A 20,475-nucleotide genomic window follows, 5' to 3' on the forward strand; every position below is an offset into this window, starting at 1 on the left:
TTGAAGGCACCGGTGTGGTACCTGCCAAGAACTCTCCGACAGTCAAGTTAGTCACCAGAGGTCTAAAAAGAAGGCAGGAATTTAATAATAGTTTTTTCGTCGTATCTTATTCCCGAGCCGTCGTCCTATTTATCGTCGCTTCCCTTATTCTCAAAAAAGGAATTTAATCATCCTCATCCCATGGTACTTATCCCATGGAAATCTTATATTTGATAAGATTTTTCATCATCCCCATGGAAATCTTATCCTGCATAAGATTTGTTATTATTCTTATCCATGGAAATCGTTACCTCTACTAATAAAATATTATCGTTGATCACCGAAAAGATCTGGCGGCTGGTCAACACTTGGTTGCCTCAACCGTTAGGTCAAGATAGGTTTATTTTTCCCTATCAATAAGTTTTTGTCATCCATCGATATCCTATTCCTTCTACATATGGAACAGGTAATAATAAAAATTATGAGGGATTGTGGTCTATAAATTGCAAAAATCTATTTGTGCTTAATTTTGTTTTAAGTTTTAATTTACAAATGGAATAACAAGGCTTTTTTATAATTGGTTTATCATAGAAATTCTAGACCAGACGTGAAGATTTTGAGCCTCAGCATCCTCTCACCCGGTAGACCTGGTCTGGTTCTTCCAGTTCCCGAGGCTGGTAACCCAAAGGGCTTATGGTTTACTTTGAAAGAAGGTATCCCCTACAATCTTAGATTCTCTATTCAGGTCAGCAATAACATTGTTTGTGGCCTCAAGTACACCAACACTGTGTGGAAAACTGGTATCAAGGGTACTCTGTCTCTCTCTTTCTGTGTGTGGTGTGTGTGTGTGTGAGAGGGTTAAGGTTCAATTTATGCAACATTAAACTCCGGTGTTAATGAAAGCTTTTAATGTGTGCATTTCAATTGATAGCTCAAAGCATATGCTCGGAACATTTAGTCCTCAGTCAGAGCCTTACATACATGAGATGCCAGAAGAGACTGCTCCATCTGGTCTTTTTGCAAGAGGGTCATATTCAGCAAGATCAAAGGTAAAATAGTTAACCAGTTTTCGTATGTTTTTTTATGACCATGTGGTTTACAAGCTTCGAGTCTATAGAGAAACTATTCTCCACCACACACATAATTAAATCAACACATTAGCTTCTACACACACAGCTTTTGGTGGTGAAGGGAGGAAAATCAGAAGGTGAGAGAGACAATAGTAACCTTTCAATTCCCACATCAGAATATTTTAAAACAATTATTGTCTTTATCTTAACATGGGTTGGGTTAGTTCAGCGCCTAGTTTGGTTACGCGGGCCTGTGACCCAAGTAGGGGCATAAAGGCGGTGAAAAGCGGTGTAGCCCAGGCCATCGTGTACCGGGTGTTTTGATGCTATGCTCACCTTCCAGTGATTCCATTTGGATCAACTGAATGCCAGGGTGGCCCTACCACTAAATTATTCCTCGTCTGACGAAGTTGCTGGCTTGTCAGAGCAAGCAATTCCTGCTCTTACAACTGAACCATCCTTGGATAGGGTTGGTAAGCTTGTACTCAATCTCCCCTTACATGCTGTGAACTCGACCCTCTCAACTGAACCTCGACCTTTTGGCAGCATTTTTTTCCCAGTTTATTGACGACGATAACAAGTGCAGTGCTACCTGAAGAAATCAACTACACTACCGCGACCCGCTCTCTCAGTTATCTTCTTTGGAAGCTGCATTGTGAACAAGTGGAACGAAGCAGAGAAAAATCAGATAGATGGTTTCTTGGAGACTACCAATTACTAGAAATAGAGCTTATTGTTTTGTGTTGATGACCGCGCCACGGTAGCTCACTAAGTGGCGCCACCTCAGCAACATAGGCACAACTGGCCAGTGTGATACCCCTCGTTTCTAGAGCCACGGGTGATCAAGTCCGAGCACAGATCCGAGGGATACCAAACAATCAATATGTAAACAAACAGGAATAAAATAGAAAAAAAACTGAATTACTAATAAAGAATAATGCGCTGAAAGAAACTAATATGAAAATCCTCAAACCTTAAATAATAATTTAATATAATTTAAATCCTCCAAATCCGTACAACTCGGGAATCCACCTAGTGGACCCCTAATTCCAAAACTTTAAATAAATTTACAGAATTAAAATCCAAAACCAAAATAGAAAGGAAATCTTATGTAACTGGAAGAGTGAGTGTCTGTATCTGCATCAACACGATCAAACTCTAAGCCTGGTACTGGCGAATACCTGAAAAATAGAAGTGGGTCAAGCCCACATGCAAGTTCCAATCTACTACAATCCGTACATAAACCCGATACGCAGATACATCCTTGATAGCTCGGCAATATCTACCATAGTCCATATATATATATACACACTATATGATGCTCACTAGCCTATAACATAGTTCAACCTGGGTAGAAGGTGACATATAAAACACGCTTTTCAGCGGTCAAGTACCTAGACCTACCAGGGAACGGTAGTTATATCTAGCTACTCAACCTTTGCAATATACGCACCCTAACCGTGATCAGGAGACTCAAGCTCGTATCACGGTACCATAAATATATATATAAATTCTTTCCTAATGCAGAAAAATAAAATAAACATCCGTTATGTCGTTCAACTATTTTAGTTGACAGGACATGCATCCATGTAGGATTTAACTATTTTAGTTAATCCATTCCGTATGTATGAAGGGGTAGGACTTAGCTTTTTGATCTAATCCATCCCTAATATGTCACCGTCCCATACCGGTACATATAATGCAAATGATTCACCAGTGATGCACATTCATTAGAGCATCAAGTATATCCATGAACCAGCATAATAGAAAACAGGTATTATTAAAATCCTATTATGCATCTAGTATATGATTATAATCATAAAACTTCCATTTAAATTGCTAAAGCATAATCAACAATTTAAATCATCCATATCCACATAATTGAATGAACAGTAATTTAGCAGTTCCTCAATTAACCTATATAGCATGACATAATAATATTCAGAATTTTAACCTGAACATATTACATTAAATTTCATGACGTCTAATTTATCCTCCAATAATCCCAGAGTATAACATAATGATACACAGAAAATATGAGCTGAGCACATTATATGAAATTCTAGACCAGTCCATTTAGATCACTAAATCCAAACTGGCAACAAAAGCTTCTACAACTCCCGACAGCATGCAACTCAACATCTAAAGTTCATGTGGTCAATAACCATATCCTAAACCAATATTTTTGGTCTTTATTAAGTTATATACATCCATTATATAACATCAAATAAGAAATTTCACAGTTCGTTTAGGTTGCTAAACAAATTAACAACTTAATCCTTCTTTCTTCTTTAACAGTATGTATAATCACGTGTTTATTTTTCATGATCCACCTTTTAAGGTTAGCACACTAACTTATACTAACTGGTTTCAAGCTTCAATAGGTTAATTTTAAACCTTTAAAACCTCCCACAACTTTCCCAAAATCACATCCAAGTCCCTGAAACCCAGAAAACCGCCTGAAAACACCCGTAGGTGTTAACAACCAGGGGAGCCGGCTCTGGAAACCCTTGGAGCCGGCTCCTAAGCTTCTAGAGCCAGCTCTTCCTCATGAAGAGCCGGCTCTCTCTTCATGGGAGCCGGCTCCCATCATTTGGGAGCTGGCTCTCTCCCTGAGAGCCGTCTCTGCTTGCCTCTGCTTCGTCCGTTCATCCCCTTCACTTTCGACGAAGGTTCCAGTCACTGTCCCAATTGTTTTTAAACTTCTTAGGGTCTAATTTAAATCTAAACAATCCTAGAAACTCCTCACATTCCATTAGGAAAATAATTTACAGAAGTTTAATACATAATCCAAAACAGTTTATGCACGAACCGATTTCAGTTATTTAAAACCGGCAAAATTCCAAGTCTCTGTCTGAATTGTTTTTTTGAACTTCTTAGGTTCTAATTTAGATCCAAACAGTCATAGAAACTCTTTAAAATCCCTTATGAATTTTTTTGACAAAAGCTTAGCCACAATCGAAATAGTTACAGTTTAAACAAAGGCACACTACAGATTACAGTTTGATTTAATCATGCATAACACATCCGTTTTAATGTTTAATTAACTTCCTGGAGACCATTTAGAATGCATAGAACACAAGTTTACAGGAGTGGAATAGACTGAAACTTGCCTTAAGATTCCGGTTTGAAACCTTCATCGCCGTTGCTAAATTCTGCAATGAACTGTAGACTACCTGCAACTCTCCCACTGTTTCAGTTTTATTCCACAAGCCATCGACTCTTTCTTCCTTGATCCCACCTTCAATCCATGGCTGCAATCCTAATTGATTCTCTCAATTTCCCTCTGTTTTTCCTTCTCAAGAAACCTTTCTGTTTTTCCTCTCATAAACCCTTACGTGAATTGAGTTTTAATTTCCTCACCCTAGCAGACGTATAAGATTTATATATATACGTCCCAACCTTAAGTCAAATTATATAACCGTATATTTATAAGATTTACGTAAAACCTAATTTAAGTCGGCGACTACACGAAAATAAAACCCTAAATCTAAACCATAAATACAACACACCTAAATTATATAAGCTACCAAAAACTACACGTCAATTAAGTCACTAATAATAAAAACTTTAAATTAACCAATAATTAAATTAAAAACAATTACAATGAATTTAAACAAACACAATTATCAATTAAGCAAATAAAAACCCTTAAACACATAGCCAGATAAATCATATTTAAATGCACATAAATCAACTAATCAATAAAATGCACATAAAATAAATAAAGAAATTCTAGTTATATCCTTTTAAAAATTAGGGGTATTACAGCCAGTGCTGACCTGGCGTGCCCACGGTGGATTAGGTATTCTCAAGCTACTTATCCAATAACGGAACTCACTGGCCGAGGGAGAGGTCTCTACCCTTCCTCTACTGTGGACGCGCCCCGCTCCAGTCGGATGGGCTCCTCCCTCCCTGGCTCGCTCAAGGGTACTCTCTGAAAGAGCAACCTCGACTTACCTGTTTACACATTTCCTGTAATACCCCTAATTTTAAAAAGGATATTCCTGGTATTTAATGGTATTTAATTTCTTATTTAAGTGCATTTTATTTGATTATGTGTCATTATTTTTTTATTAGGTGCTTAATTGTTTTCTTTTGTGGTGATTTAATTTATTTAAATGATATTTATTTTTAGTTATTTGATTGGAATTACTTGCTAGTGTTTTAATTATTTAATTGGTATTAATGGTTTAAGTGTAATTGGTTTAATTATTCTATATGTGTTTTATTTTATGTGTGTCTTATTTGGTTTAATTGGGTTTACTAATTGTTATTTTGTTCAATTAGATTATTTGTTAAGTATTTAATGGTGAATAGGGTAATTAGGTAAATACATCTAACTAGGGTTTTAATTACAGTATAAATTAGGGTTTTATATTATAGCCGTCGTAGGTTTCTACGTTAATTGGATGGGCTGGTTAGGATTGTGAGTTGGACTTAAATGAACCTAGGGTTTAGGAAAACTCTATAAGTATAAGGTAGACGTCTGTGTAGGGTTTTTTTTAAATAAAGCACACGTTTTGTGGAAGTGGAGAAGGAAAAACGCAGTTTTTCACATTCTGCCAAGGTTTGATCAAAGCTCCGATCCCCCTTCGTCCGTGGTCCGATCGAGCTGAATTTTGGAGGAGAGGTTCACGACTCAGTGACGCACAATTTGAACGGTAGAGAACAGAGTTTGACCTCGGGAACAGTGATTCGTACTTGTGAACAGTAACCGGGTCGCACATATTTTTTCCATTCTGCCTAGATTTCATCAAACATCCGATCCTGCTTCGTCCGTGGTCCAATCGAGCTGAAATTTGGAGGAGAGGTTCACGACTCAGTGACGCACAATCTAAACGGTGGAGATCAGAGTTTGACCTCGAGAACAGTGATTCGTACTCGTGAACAGTAACTGGGTCGCACAAGTTTTTTTTTCTATTCTGCCCAGATTTTATCAAACATCCGATACCGCTTCGTCCGTGGTCCGATCGAGCTAAAATTTGGAGGATAGGTTCATGACTCAGTGTCGCACAATCTGAACGGTGGAGATCAGATTTTGAGTTCGGGAATAGTGTTTCGTACCCGTAAACAGTAACCGGGTTTTGGAACTCAACGGGATTTTTTTTAAGAAGACGACGTTGAAATTTTGAACAAAAGTTTCTGAGGCAAGATTCTATCCTTACTCTTTCCCTTAGGCTTCATACTCTTTGCACTCTTAAATGATTCCAAGATTAATGAAGATTAAACCAAACTAAAATGATATCTGTTTTGCTATGAAACTGGTAGTTACAGTAGTGTTGTATGCTTGTTCAACCTAGACTAAGCATGTTTGTGGATGCATTGTGGTTCTGTGGTTCACGTTTTTCCTTACCACTGCTAGTATAAATTATTGGAAGGATGGGTCTAGATGATAGCTATCTTAACTTCTGTAATAGCAACTGTTGGAACTTAAATACTAGGAGGATTTGAATTTAACACTAGATCGGTTTTGTGGAACACTATAACTTGAGCATGTTTACATACATACTGTGAATATTATTTTGATGCTTACATTATCACAGTTAGTATCAACTGTGGAGGTTAGGATTTTGTGATACATACCCTACATATCTGTCTGTCATTTGTAAGGTGTTAAATGAAAGTTTTAATTAATTCTGTCTTTATATCAGACTAAAGGGAACAACTTAAATTGGACATGTATATGTTGTTGTTGTGATCCTGTTTATCAATGCTTATTTTATCACTGCTAACATTGAATGTTAGATGTTGGAATTTAGTTGATATATACTTGATTTATTGGTATTATTAACTACTGGAGGATTGGAAAGTAGGCACCGGTATTGGACGGTGGCATACTAAGGATGGGTTTGGTTTTTAAAACAATACCATTACCCACCTACTTGGAATAAGGATGGGATTAACTAAAAGTTAAGTCCCGTGGATTTGTATTGTCATGGCAACTACTTGTTGAGCGGCAATACCAGGGATTTTGGATGGATTTTATATATGTACTGTTATGGTGCCTCGGTATGAGCTTGAGCCTCAGGACCGATGGCTAGGGAGCGTATATGCATCGGGATGTGTAGCTGGCTACGATGGTTGGAGGTGTACCCTGTTTAGGTATAGGTACATATGCCCACTTCGTCTGCGTTTTAGCATGTTACCTCTATTCAGGTTGAGACCGGCCTGTAGTCCAGTGAGAGTCCTTTAGTGTGACTATATATATATTTACGGACTATTAGCTATTGTTGAATTGTTTAGGATGTACATGCGTATCGGGCCTCTGTTTAGATTGTAGTAGTATAGAACTTGTGCGTGGGCCTGACCCACTTCTATTTTTCAGTTACACGGCAGTTCCAGGCTTAGACGTGTTCGTGCTGAGCAGAGGTCTCTATTCACTCTTCCGACGATGTAGGGCTCTCTCTATAGTTTTATTTCTGGACGTTTATTACAGTTGTTCTATTTTCCGTTTAGATGTTTAATAGGGGTCCACTAGAGATGGATTCCCAAGTTGTAAACTGATGGAGTTTTGGAGTTTGGGTTTGATGGATTTTAATAATTATAATATTTTTGCGGATTTTATTTTTAGTTCCTTCTAGCTTTAATTTCATTTTTTGATTTATTTTGTATTCCGTGTTCATTATAAAATATTAATTGTTTGATATTCCCTCGGGTTTGGGCCTAGGCCTGATCAACCCGTGTCTCGGATCCGAGGGGTATCTCATTTCCCTTCTTGGCAAAGAAGATCTCAGGATAGAACTGGGATGGGAACCCGCGAGGTCATGAAGGCAGGACCTCAAAAGGGGACCTATCGCCACTAAAGCACGGGAATTTGAGGACATGTGGATAGGTGGCTGAGATCTAAGGGGTCGCCTCAGTCCGAGGCCAGCACAAAGGGGAAAGGATACCCGGTACCTAAGCTCGAGCGATGAAGGATAAGAAACGCATTAATTACGAAAGACATTTGATAAGACCCTTATTAATTAGGGAGTGCCGTTACTTCTTTTGACCGGGGGGCAAAGTGCCACGACCCATCCATCATCGTCTCATCCGTCAGAAGAAGAGGCCATCAAACCTTTGGATAAGAGCGGGCTCAACTAAAAGACTAAAAGGCATTGACCAAGGAGGTAAACGCTATAAATAGGGGTGTTAATCAGCCTTAAAGGACATCAACCACCATATTAACAATTATCCTTTGATAAGCTCGAGTTTGCATGGTACCGAGGTCGGCCTTCCCTTTCTTAATCTCCGTACCTAGAGAATCACTTGTGTTACTTGGATCTCCACTTGGATACTGATCTCAAATCTCTTGGCTTACGTGGAACGATCTCCTTATCCTACTCACGAACTACCATAAAACATTTTGGTGACTCCACTGGGGAGGAACGCTTCACCTATGTCAAGCATACAAGAGATCAGTCCGCCCTCTCAAACCAGCCCTGCCTTGGGCGAGGGCTACGATGGGTCTGTAAGTATGCCGGGATCGTACTTCCCTGGAACCAGGATTATCTATCTTGATGCGCTAGTCGAAGCCCATAACGCACTGTCGCATAGAATGGAGCAGCTAGAAGGCACTCAGAGGGAGGTAGTGACTCTGCTGTGACAAATAGCTGACCAAGGAGCACTGCGGCAAGGCGCAGATCCGAATGATACTCTCTCTGGTGAACTTGCAACCCCAGACAATCCTGTGCGACAGACGTTCTCGTCGTCAGCTGAGGCAAGGCGGGCCACTGGTCGACACAGGCGAACGCGGGATACACCGCCGCGGGCTCGTCGAACCCTTTTTAGTACTCCTCTTACAGCGCCTGCAAGGTTGAGTATGCCGAGTACCAGTCGGAGAGAGGCTTGTCACAGAGACACGGGCTCGGAAAGATTTGAACATCAGTAGGACCCTGTGCAGCGATCGCAATATGTAACTATGGCGGACCTACAAACACTGCTGCGAAACGAAAAGAATATACTGATGCAGGAGGTTGCCCCTGAACCACCCTACGCGCAACCCATCGCGCTTCTCCCTTACCCCCCAGGGTACCTAACCCCCAAGTTTAGCAAGTTTGATGGAAGGAAGGGGAACCCCCGAGAGCACGTGGTACGGTTTATTGAGGCTCTAGGGCCCTTCGAAAACGATCATACCCTGCGTCTTAGGGAGTTTTGAAAAACTTTCACGAATAGGGCCTACAAATGGTATGCGAATTTGGAGTCCGGGTCGCTCACTACCTGGAGCCAATTAGCCACGATTTTCCAGTTGAAGTTCTTCCAGGCAGAAGAAAGGGTGACTACACTTTTCTTGACTAAAGAGACTCAAGGCCCGGGAGAGGATCTGCTTACCTACGTCCATAGATTTCATGATCGAGCCATGGAATGCTATGAGACCCATGAAAAGGAAGCGTTGGCCAAAATTTGCATACAAGGCATGCAAGGATCTTACCGAATCCATCTCATTAACCTCAAACTCCTCACTTTTGCCGACCTGATAGAGGCATCCCGGAATTTGGCAAATAATCTCGCTATTTGTGCATAGGCCGCTACACAGGAAGAATATCGAGGCAGGCGTAGACCTCAAGTTTCGGCTGCGGACGAGTCTCCTAACAAGAGGGGCGCAAGACCAGCCTGTACTCCCCGCTCGAAGAATCCAGATGAGGCTCCTCTGCCGTTCCTATGCACTCCAGAGGAAGTAGAGACTATTCTTAAGAAATGGATCCAACATGGAGACATCAGGCTGCCCGAGGTGGCTGGCGAGCCCACACCAGAGGAGATGGCTAATCCGAAGTATTGCTTGTACCACCGGCATACTCGTCACCCCACTTATGACTGTTGGGCGTTGTGAAATACTTTCCACAGGCGGATTGCTAGTGGCGAACTCATTCTTCCCCCCAGGGATGTGAGAGATGAGCCTTTCCCTGCGCACGATCGAGGCGTAGCAATGATGGTAGCGAAAGTGGCAATCGGCAAGGAAGGGGTCGAGGAGAATGCCGACCAGGTCGCGCTGGTAGAAGAACATGACCTGGATGCGTTTCGTTTATTGGGAACGACCCCTGTCAAGAATATTCTCCAAAAGATGGATTTCTCTTCTTTTGCCCAGAAGGAAATAGCAAAGTTTCTGTGGTTGGCAGCGAAGGAAGGTGTCAAAGAGGTAGCGTCTATCGCGCCACTCTCTGTATCATAAAAGTCAGCTGGGTCAGCTATAGTCTTTACAGAGCAAGACAAATGGGTCCCTACTCAGCACAATAGGCCATTGTATGTCACGGCGTCGCTCAATGGGGTCGAGCTCAAACGGGCGTTTCTGGATAATGGATCGTCCCTCAATATCATGCCTCTGGAAGTCTTTCGCCGAAGCGGTCTCCCAGACGAGAAACTTATCCGAAGGCCAACTGAGATCGCTGGGTTTAGAAGTGATATCCGGAGAACTGAGGGGCACGTGACGGCCGAGCTGGCCATTGGGAAGTTTAAAAGTTCGGTAAAATTTTATGTCATTGATTCGGACACCTCTTATCATTTGCTCATGGGTCGAGGATGGATGCACAAGTTCAGAATCATGCCATCCTCGTATCACCAATGCATGAAGGGGTTCTGGAACGGGAAGCAAGTAATGGTCCGTTGCTCCGATCGACCGTTTACTAAAAGAGAGTCTCATATGGTGGAGGCTGGATTCTTCAATGAGTTAGAAGATACAGAGGAATCCCAGCTGTTGAGGCCTTTCCTCAACCGAAATGGGAAGAGATTGACCAACAGGAGGGGAGGATGCCAGGGTCGGCTGCTAACCAGAAGAGGCCAGCTGTTTGCAAAAGGATACGTTTGTTCGACGGGAGAATAGCATACCATTTTATGACGGTGTTAGGGGGCACGATCTCGGGCGAGACCGCGCCCCCGAGTAGAGTCGTGTCAGGTAGAATCCGCGGGCTCGAAGAAATAAGCCAAAATGGAGTCAGGCGAATCAGCTCGGCTCGGTCAAGATGAAATAAAGGAAGTCAACTTAGCCAATGATAGCCGTTTCCGGGTAGTCTATGTGTATAAGAAGCTGGAAGGAAATGAGAAAGTGGCACTGGTAGCTCTGCTCAAAGAATTCGAAGATGTCTTTGCCTGGACATATGAAGAAATGCCCGAACTAGACCCTCAAGTAGTGGCTCACTATCTAAATGTGCGACCGGATGCATGCCCGGTTAAACAAGCGCACAGGAGCTTTCGGCCAAAGCTTGAGTTAAAATAAAGGAGGAGGTACAGAAGCTTTTGCAAGCCGGCTTTATCAAACCAATTCAACATCCCACGTGGTTGGCGAATGTGGTTCCGATGAAGAAGAAAAATGGAAAAATCAGAGTTTGTGTAGATTTTAGAGATCTGAATAAGGCATGTCCTAAAGATGATTTTTTACTGCCTATAATTGACAACTTGATAGACTCGACCTCAAGGCATGAGATGTTCTCGTTCATGGATGGATACAGTGGATATAATCAAATAAGAATAGCGCAATGCGATGTAGAGAAAACAGCATTCCGCACCCCCATGGGGAACTTCTATTTTACAATCATGCCCTTCGGCTTGAAGAACGCAGGAGCCACTTACCAGCGGGCTATGACAGCTATCTTTCACGACATGTTACACAGGCAGATGGGGGACTATGTGGATGATCTGGTAGTGAAATCCCGAGTTCGTAGTGAACATTTGGCTAATTTGAGAAGTATCTTCGAAAGATGTCGGAAGTTCAAGTTAAGGATGAATCCGTTGAAATGTACCTTTGGGGTCGAGGCTGGCCGTTTCTTAGGCTTCATAGTGCATCGTCAAGGGATCAACATCGAGCAAAGCAAAGCCCGAGCTATCATAGAAATGCCTCCGCCGCAATCCCTCAAGCAACTAAAGAGTTTGGTAGGGCGGGTTTCGTATCTACGACGCTTCATATCGGCACTTGCCGAAGTGACTCATGCTTTTGCTGCTCTGATGAAAGATAGATCCGAGTTCAGATGGAGTGAGGAGCACTAACAAGCTCTCGATCGTCTCAGAGGACTGCTCTCCTCACCAACCACCATGGTAGCCCCTCGGATAGGGATCCCCCTCAGACTTTACATTACCTCGACAGAACGCTCCATTAGAGCGTTTTTCGCCCAGGAAAAGGATGGTCAAGAGCGCCTTGTGTATTATATCAGCCGAGTTATGCAAGGTACCAAGGCACGCTATTCTCCGATAGAGCGCCATTGCCTCTCCTTCGCGTTTGGGGCCAAGAAATTCTGCCATTATTTCTTAGCCCATACCATTCATCTCATCACCAAATGTGACCCGCTGAGATACCTGCTCTCGCGACCGATCATTTCGTGGCGAGTCGCGCGGTGGCTTTTGACGTTGGCCGAGTTTGATATCCAATGCCTAGCACCTCGTGCTATTATAAGTCAGGCCATGGCTGATCTAATAGCCCAATTCCCTTCTGGGAATTTTGAGCCGGTGCATGATGACCTTCCTCTCGACAAGTTCGAGTCAATTTGTTGTGCGGATGAAAATATGATTTGGACGCTGTCATTTGATGGATCATCGACCTCTACAGGAGGCGACGCAGGAGTAGTATTGACCCCTGAAGTGGGGCAAGCCCGGAATCTTTCATACAAGCTCACCTTCGGATGTTTCAATAACACAGCAGAATATGACGCTCTGGTGCTAGGCTTCCTGGCAACACGAGAAGCTAAAATCAAGTGGTTACACGTGCAAGGAGATTCAATCTTGGTGGTAAAACAACTAGATGGCTCTTATGCTATCAAGGAGCTGGCCTTGGCCGCATACAGAACCATTATCCAGAAGCTCAGTGGCTATTTTAGTGAACTTCAAATAACCCATGCGCCGAGGACTGCTAATTGGCATCCGGACGCTTTGGCCACTCTGGCATCCAAAGTCGAGATCACAAGGGAATCAGTAGATATCCGTATTCACAGAAAAAATGAGTCATGTTTGTACAACGTACAATTTACGGACTCTGAGGATAAGGATTGGCGAGACCTTTACGAGTCGCAGGTGAAGGGTGGTATGGGCGAGATCCCATTGGTGGAACTCAAAAATTTTACAGTGTATCTGGGGGTGTTGTATTTCAGGGCATCCAGAGGAACTCTAGCAAGGTGTGTCGGAAAGAAGGAAGCTAGTAAAGTGTTGGACGAAATTCACGGGCACACATGTGGTGACAATTCGTTAAGCTTGTACCGAAGAATATAAAGGCAGGGATATTATTGGCCGACGATGGCAAAGGAGGCAGCGGCTATTCAGAAAGCATGTCGCAATTGCCAAGAGCTGTTCGAAGGGAACCAACATGTGGCCAATGTCGAAGAAGGCTGGAGGCGCAAGTACGTGGAGTATCTCGAAAACTGGTCGCTCCCGCAGGAGCCTGGAGAGGCTGATCTACTCAGAAGGGAGGCGAGCCGATTCTTCATTTGCAGCGGCGAACTAATGAGGCAAGGCTTTGATGGTAAGGCCAAACGGTGCGTCAATTTGGCCGAAGCTCGTGAAGTTTTGAAGCAAGCTCACAATGATGAACACCAAGGGTAGAAGAAATTGTATAATCAGATTATACAACTGGGCTATTATTGGCCTACTATGCAAGCTGACAGCAAAGACTACGCCCGAAAGTGCCGAGAATGCCAACTCCACAACAATGCCATCCACGCCCCAGCTGTGGAACTGCATCCCACAGACGCGCCTTGGCCATTTTACACCTAGACTATGGATTTGATAGGACCAATCTCAGCCAAGTCCAAAAAAATATTATATGCCGTTTCGGCATACCTCGAGTCATTGTTTCAGACAATGGGACACCCTTCATCAATAGTCGAGTCCGTGCGCTTCTCCAAAGGTATCGGGTGGCTCAACGTAAATCGACGCCCTACTATCCGAAAGGTAACGGGCAAGCAGAGGCCACCAATAAGACACTGATTCGAATCTTGAGTCAAACATTGAAAGAGCAGCATGACAAGTGGGTCGAGCAGCTGCCATTCGCACTTTAGGCATACCGTACCTTAATAAGAGGAGCTACTAGCGCAACGCCTTTCTCCCTGGTGTATGGAACAGAAGCGGTGCTCCCGGTCGAAATAGCAGTTCCTTCCGGAAGTCTAGCGAGCAGAGCTAGCTATAGTTCGACCACCGGATCGAGGAGCTCGAGGGGCTTCAAAAGCAGAGGGAGCAGGCGAAGAGCAAAATGGTGGTTTACCAAAGGAGGGTGGCTCGGGCCTACAATGCCACCGTTCGACCTCGAGCATTTCAAGAGGGCGATCTTGTTTTGAAGACTGCGATACATGTGATGCGGAACTCGTCTGCACCAAAGTTCACACCAATGTAGGAGGGTCCCTTCGAGGTAAGGGCTGCCAGCTCTAGTGGGTATTACGACATTGGAAGGATTGGAAGCAAAAAGATATTGGGTATGTTCAATGCCAAATGGTTGAAAAAATACTATTCCTAATTTGAAAGCCCCATTCGAGGCACTGTTATTGTATACAAGAACTCGTGTAAGATGTTAAAAAAGGCTCGAGGGGCCCTGCGCTTTACTCTTGTTTTTTTTTTATTGACTGGCATGTTTCTCCTTTTTTTTAAATTCCTGGTTGGACCTATCTCTGGTAGAGGTCATGTAAGAAAAACACTGATCATTTGTGAAGGCCTTTGGGCTATAACTTTGGAAAAGATTACTTGTGGCAACCATGGTATCGCCTGGCCTCGGCCAAAAGCCACTTATGATTTCTGATTCACTTAATAACTTGTAAAGGTCATTTATAACATTTCCATAAGAGAAAAGATGGGACGATAATAATAAAAAAATGTTCTATTAATAAAAGATCGTCATATTTTTCAAAGTACAAATTACATAAATTGATACTCTTAAGAGTACCTTGGTACAAGGTGTTACAATATCAGGGCAAATCACCTAAAACTAAGACAACAGGACTGAGTTGAGATGACCTGCGGTCGATCTCATCCTTTAAAGAAGCAATGTGTTGTTCTCTCGAGTCCACCTGCTCCTGCAACTCGGCCAAGCGGATCTTTTCATTATACAGCACTCATTCCTCTTCGATGACCTGATCGCGAAGGTCTTTTATTTCTTCTACCATTTTCTCATGTTCCCTCAAGGCATTAATCCGCAAAAGGATGTCGCGGGCCCAGCCTACATCGATTTGCGCTCGGCCCAAATTAGTAAGGAGACGGTCGAGGGAATCAAAATCTTTCTTGGCCAAGGTACGATCTCGGGCTTCTCGAAGGCTGATTACCAACTCGCATGTGGTTTTATAAGCAAAGTCCAGGAACAAAGACAACATTCCTTCAAGATCCCCAAAGGTCTGGGGGTATTTTGCTTGGACCTCGTCTAAAATTTTAGCCTCGGCGGCGGAAACGGTGGTCCCACCCCACACCACAGGTAAAGGGTCGCCCGTTTCTTGACCTGACTTTGAAGGATTCACGATCTAACCTTCTGTTTGTAAGTCAACTCTCTCGGTTGTATCCTCATTGGAGGCCGGCCGAATCGATCTGTTACCCTCAATTTGGTTGATTTCATGCCTCGAATTGTTCGACTCTGAGGTTTCATCACGGGACGAATTACCACTGGCATCCGAGCTCTCCATGTCATCTAAACCATCATCCTCATGAAGAGATTTGATGGTTGAATCTACCATCTGCTGCAACTTGGCAATAGGCTCTTGAGGTAACACATGAACAACCTCGACCTGCGAACTGGTGTCGCTATCCTCGCCCCCGCGACTAGGGAAACGACCCCCTGAATCAGCTGCTGCTTCAGCTGCGCCAGACGTAGCTACCTCGGCACCTAAGGGATGGATAACCAATTGTTAAAAATAAAAAAAAAAATAAAAAAGGGGGGGAGGGGAAAGAGAAGGATTTTATCTCTTCCATGGGATGGCGAACGACTTAGGCTTCGCTTGATGTTAAAAATTCCCATAGCAGGATCCACCAAGGTATTAACCTCCCCGGTCTCCTCGTCGAACCTACCCAAGCCGCGGGCTAGGGGGATCAACTCTTTGCCCACCCCGTGCTGCAGAGGAAGAGGGTTCAAGTCAGAAGACAGTATTTCCCTTTCCGCGGGCTCAGGGTCCTCCAGAACGCTTGCCAAAGTATGAAGAGGGTCAGAGGGAACGGCTAGGCCAGCATCCACCTCAGGAGCGCAAAGAACACCGCTAGTAGGCGCGGACTTTGCAGTTCTTTTTGGATGGGTAGCTCGAGACCTTGTTCTCAAAGGAACCCTAGCTCGGGTAAGCGAATGAGGGATCTCGAAAGAAACAGGATCCTTTGCAACGGTGGGAGTCTTTGAAACATCCTATAAAAAAGGGAGATGAAGAATAAACTGGTCAGTATAGAGTTGGTAAGAAAGTAGAGGTAGAATTTGTCTTTTACCTTAGCTCGTTTCGAAGACACGGTTGTAGGTATGAAGGTGCTAACATCTTGATCTGCCTTGCGTTTGTCCCGGCGCGCCTTAGTAGCACGGAGGGCTATCACGGGTGCGGTTGCAGTTGGCAAGAGTAGAGGAAGTAAACCCGTTGTGCTGCAAGGTTTACCCCTCGCGGATACAGATGTATTTTTGAAGGTGCGGAACGAGGCGTCACCTTTCAGCAGGGCTCGAGCAGGGACAGGGATAGGGACAGGAGTGTTACTTACGAACTTCCTAAAAGAAAGAATTATCTCCTTTTAATAGGCCCTTGTCTTTTCAGCCCATCTCCTAACCCTAAGAGTAGAGGGCACATGAAGAATTTGGCGATCCCCAAGGAGTTCTGCCTCTTCAGAATCGAGGAAGCGCAAAAAGCCTAGAGCATAGGTGCTGTGATCCTATCACGCCCCATAGCCATAATCCCTCGGAAGTCCTTGATCGAACCCAAATTGTCGAGCCACCCTATGAGGGTTGTAAACCTTACTTACGCCCGAGTGAAGGGGAAGAAGCGCGGGAAGATAGCCAGGCAGGGTCATGGCATGATGGTCAGGGCTGGAGTGCGCTTCAAAGACTTGCCCAAAATCACCATGCCGTCCTGCGACGCACAGCACTCGACGCGAGGTCCATGGGTGTGTGGGCGAGCTACAAAGCAACTCTCCCTGTCAATAAACTCTGACAATTTCTTTTTCATGGTAAGTTTGTGCCACTGGAAAGATCGCTTCAAGCCGTCGTCACAGGCCAACGTGTTTGGACGAGGACCATACTTTGGGAAATGTTCGTATAAGAACATCTGAAGAAAAATTGCATTAACAGAAAAAACCACGGTCATGCGACCCACGGAGCGCTCCATGTGGGCATGCGCCAAGTCGAGCTCATGGTAGAGAGTACCCAATAACAGAGTGGCCAAAGGTAGACTGTTGCCATAAGATAGCCTGACGGCCAAAGGAATGAGGTCAGGACAAGGCCCGTTATCAGGGGGCCCCGGAAAAACAAATCTGGATAGCCACGACAAGATATATACAGCAAGGCGAGCTGAATCCTTGCACTTCAGGCCAGTGAAGGACTCATCCTCTTTTTGACCCTGGGGGGGGAAGTCTCGGAAATAATAACGCAAAAGTGATACAAACGTGCACTTCTTTCCCGTCTTACCTGCTGAGGTAACACCTTTGCGAAGCTTGGAGGCAAGTTTGACCTCGTCTTCAGTGATGGACTAAGAGCTAGGGTCATGCTCACCAAATACGTTCAAACACATAAGCTGCACTACATCCTCCAAAGTAGGGGTGAATTCTCCCCAAGAGGTGATAAAGGTATGGGTATCTCGGCTCCACCGAGATAACAGAAGGGCGAGATCGGGGATATCCCAAGGTATGGTTAGCTCCCGAGTGTTTCGGATAGCGTCTGTAATTTTTGAAGCCTGCAAAATCCCCGAGAACTCACCATCAGATAGAATTGCGTCTGTCCACAACTCCCACCCTCGTCCATGACCGGTCTGACTCGTAAAGGCAATGTTGGAGTGAGGGAAGTCACCGCGCTCTACACTGAATCGTAAAATCGAGTTGGGCTGAATGGGCGCCTCGGTGAGCGCGTAAGGCTCTCCCTCGAACAAGAGTGTACTTGCCGGAGCCTCATTTACCTCGCTTAATACATCGCTGTTAACCCAGAAGGTGTTGCTCGGACTAAAGTATGGGGTAACTCGCCATTCATTCAAATAAGGGACGTCGGTAACATCATCGCGAATTGCCATTGCCTTGTTTTGAACAAGAAGTTTTTGCGAGGAGCGAGCAAGGATGAGTGGACGAATGATTTTGGTGCCTTTAAAAAAAAAAATGCGTGTTTTGGAATGACTTAAATATGGGGGCTCGGCATCCCAAGCGTCGCGCCTCTGGCTGATGAAAGGACGTGACTCGAGACCCGAAACGTCTTAACCTGACACACCAATAAGAGGGCGACACGTGGATCGAGAAACCAAAGCGACACGACCCCTGAAGTGATATGACTGTTTAGTACTTAAAAGACATGACCCTTCGGTGACCCTTCAGTAAGAGCAATAATAAAAATTAAATTAGTGGTTTGCTTGTGATACCCCTCGATTCTAGAACCACGGGTGATCAAGTCCGGGCACAGATTCGAAGGATACCAGACAATCAATATATAAATAAGCAGGAATAAAATTTGAATTAAGAATAAAATAACAAAACGCTGAAAGAATTAAAATAAAATAAAAAAAACCTCAACTTAAAAATAATAAATTAATAACATTTAAATCCTTCAAATCCGTACAACTCGGGAATCCATCTAGTGGACCCCTAATAATTCCAACTGGTAAAACATTTACAGAATTAAAATCCAAAACCAAAATAAGAAAGAAAATCCTATGTAGTCGGAAGAGTGAGTGACTGTATCTGCATCACCACGATCAAACCCTAAGCCTGGTACTCACGAGCACCTGAAAAATAAAGGTGGGTCAGGCCCACATGCAAGTTCCATCCTACTACAATCCGTACATAAACCCAATACGCAGATACATCCTAGATAGCTCGGCAATATCTACAATAGTCCATAGATATATAAATACACACTATAGGATGCTCACTAGCCTATAACATAGTTCAGCCTGGGTAGAAGGTGACATATAAAACACGCTTTTCAGCGGCCAAGTACCTAGACCTACCAGGGAACATTAGTTATATCTAGCTACTCAACCTTTGCAATATACGCACCCTAACCATGATCAGGAGACTCAAGCTCGTATCACGGTACCATAAATATATATATAAATTCATTCCTAACGCAGAAAGATAAAACAACCATCCGTTATGTCGTTCAACTGTTTTAGTTGACAGGACATGCATCCATGTAGGATTTAACTATTTTAGTTAATCCATTCCGTATGTATGAAAGGGGTAGGACTTAGCTTTTTGATCTAATCCATCCCTGATATGTCACCGTCCCACACCGGTACATATCATGCAAATGATCCACAAATGATGCACATTCATTAGAACATCAAATAAATCCAGAAACCAGCATAATAGAAAACAGGTATTATTAAGATCCTATTATGCATCCAGTATATGATTATAATCATAGATCCTCCTTTTAAATTGTTAAAGTACCGATAAACAATTTAAGCCATTAATTTCCATATAATTGACAGAACAGAAATTATGACAGTTCGACAATTATCATCCATAACATAATATAATGAATAACAGAATTATAACTGCACATTATACTAGAATTCCCAACCAGTACATCCATACTAGCTCATTTACATTATTAAAACAAAGACTAGCATATAAATCCTCCTCAATCCTTGTCGGCAATGTAAATTAATATTTAATTCTCATGGCGACTATTTAATCCCCAACTATCCGAAGCATGATCTAATGATACTCAGCTATAAAAACTGAACACATTTTATTTGAATGCCAAAACCACCTCCATGCTAGTCTATTTAGTTTTCTAAAGCGAGACTAACAATTGCAACTTCCACTGCTCCTGACAGCATATAATTTAGTATCTAAATTTCATGATGTCTATAACTATAATAGAAACCAACATTCCTGGGACCCATACATTATATATTTCATTTATATAACCTCACAAAAATAACTTTTATTTTAGTCCGTTTAATTTACTAGTACCACGCTAGAAATTAACCCTTCCACCCTCCTTGACTGCATGCTTAATTAATAATTAAAAGTCATGCCCTCCACTCCCATAGCCTCAACCAATAATTCTAGGTCTTTTAATAGATTAAATACATCATTTTAAAACCTCTCCATTAAATTTGCTTAAACATCATGACAAGAAATTTAATTTCTTCCAAGCCGTAAACCGCATGTGAATTTAATTTTAAATCCCAAGTTGATCAAGTTCCTAACATGAATTAATTATTCATGGGTAGAATTAATCATTCTTGGGTATAATCCTATTTAATTACATCATTCAAATCCATTAAATCAAGTTTAAACACACACTGGAGCCCTGAAATCACAAAATTCACGTACTGGGCACTTTATAAAATTGGAGCCCCCTCCAATTTTAAGT

General features: G+C 43.0%; 1 protein-coding gene across 1 annotated transcript in view; it reads left to right on the top strand.

The window, feature by feature from the left end:
- Positions 1–562: 562 nt before the first annotated feature.
- Positions 563–20,475, top strand: part of LOC132310465 (rho GDP-dissociation inhibitor 1-like) — a gene marked incomplete at its 5' end in the record, with an annotated part of 28,805 nt that continues 8,892 nt past the window's right edge. Inside the window, 2 exons of the mRNA XM_059808635.1 lie at positions 563–788; positions 911–1,028. Of these exons, the coding sequence (XP_059664618.1) occupies positions 563–788; positions 911–1,028 (344 nt within the window). The remainder of the gene's footprint in view (positions 789–910; positions 1,029–20,475) is intronic.

Source organism: Cornus florida, unplaced genomic scaffold (assembly GCF_030987335.1).
Source record: "Cornus florida cultivar Cherokee Brave unplaced genomic scaffold, ASM3098733v1 CherokeeBrave_3.0.0_Hap2_Chr05, whole genome shotgun sequence".
In the NCBI taxonomy this organism is placed as follows: domain Eukaryota; kingdom Viridiplantae; phylum Streptophyta; class Magnoliopsida; order Cornales; family Cornaceae; genus Cornus; species Cornus florida.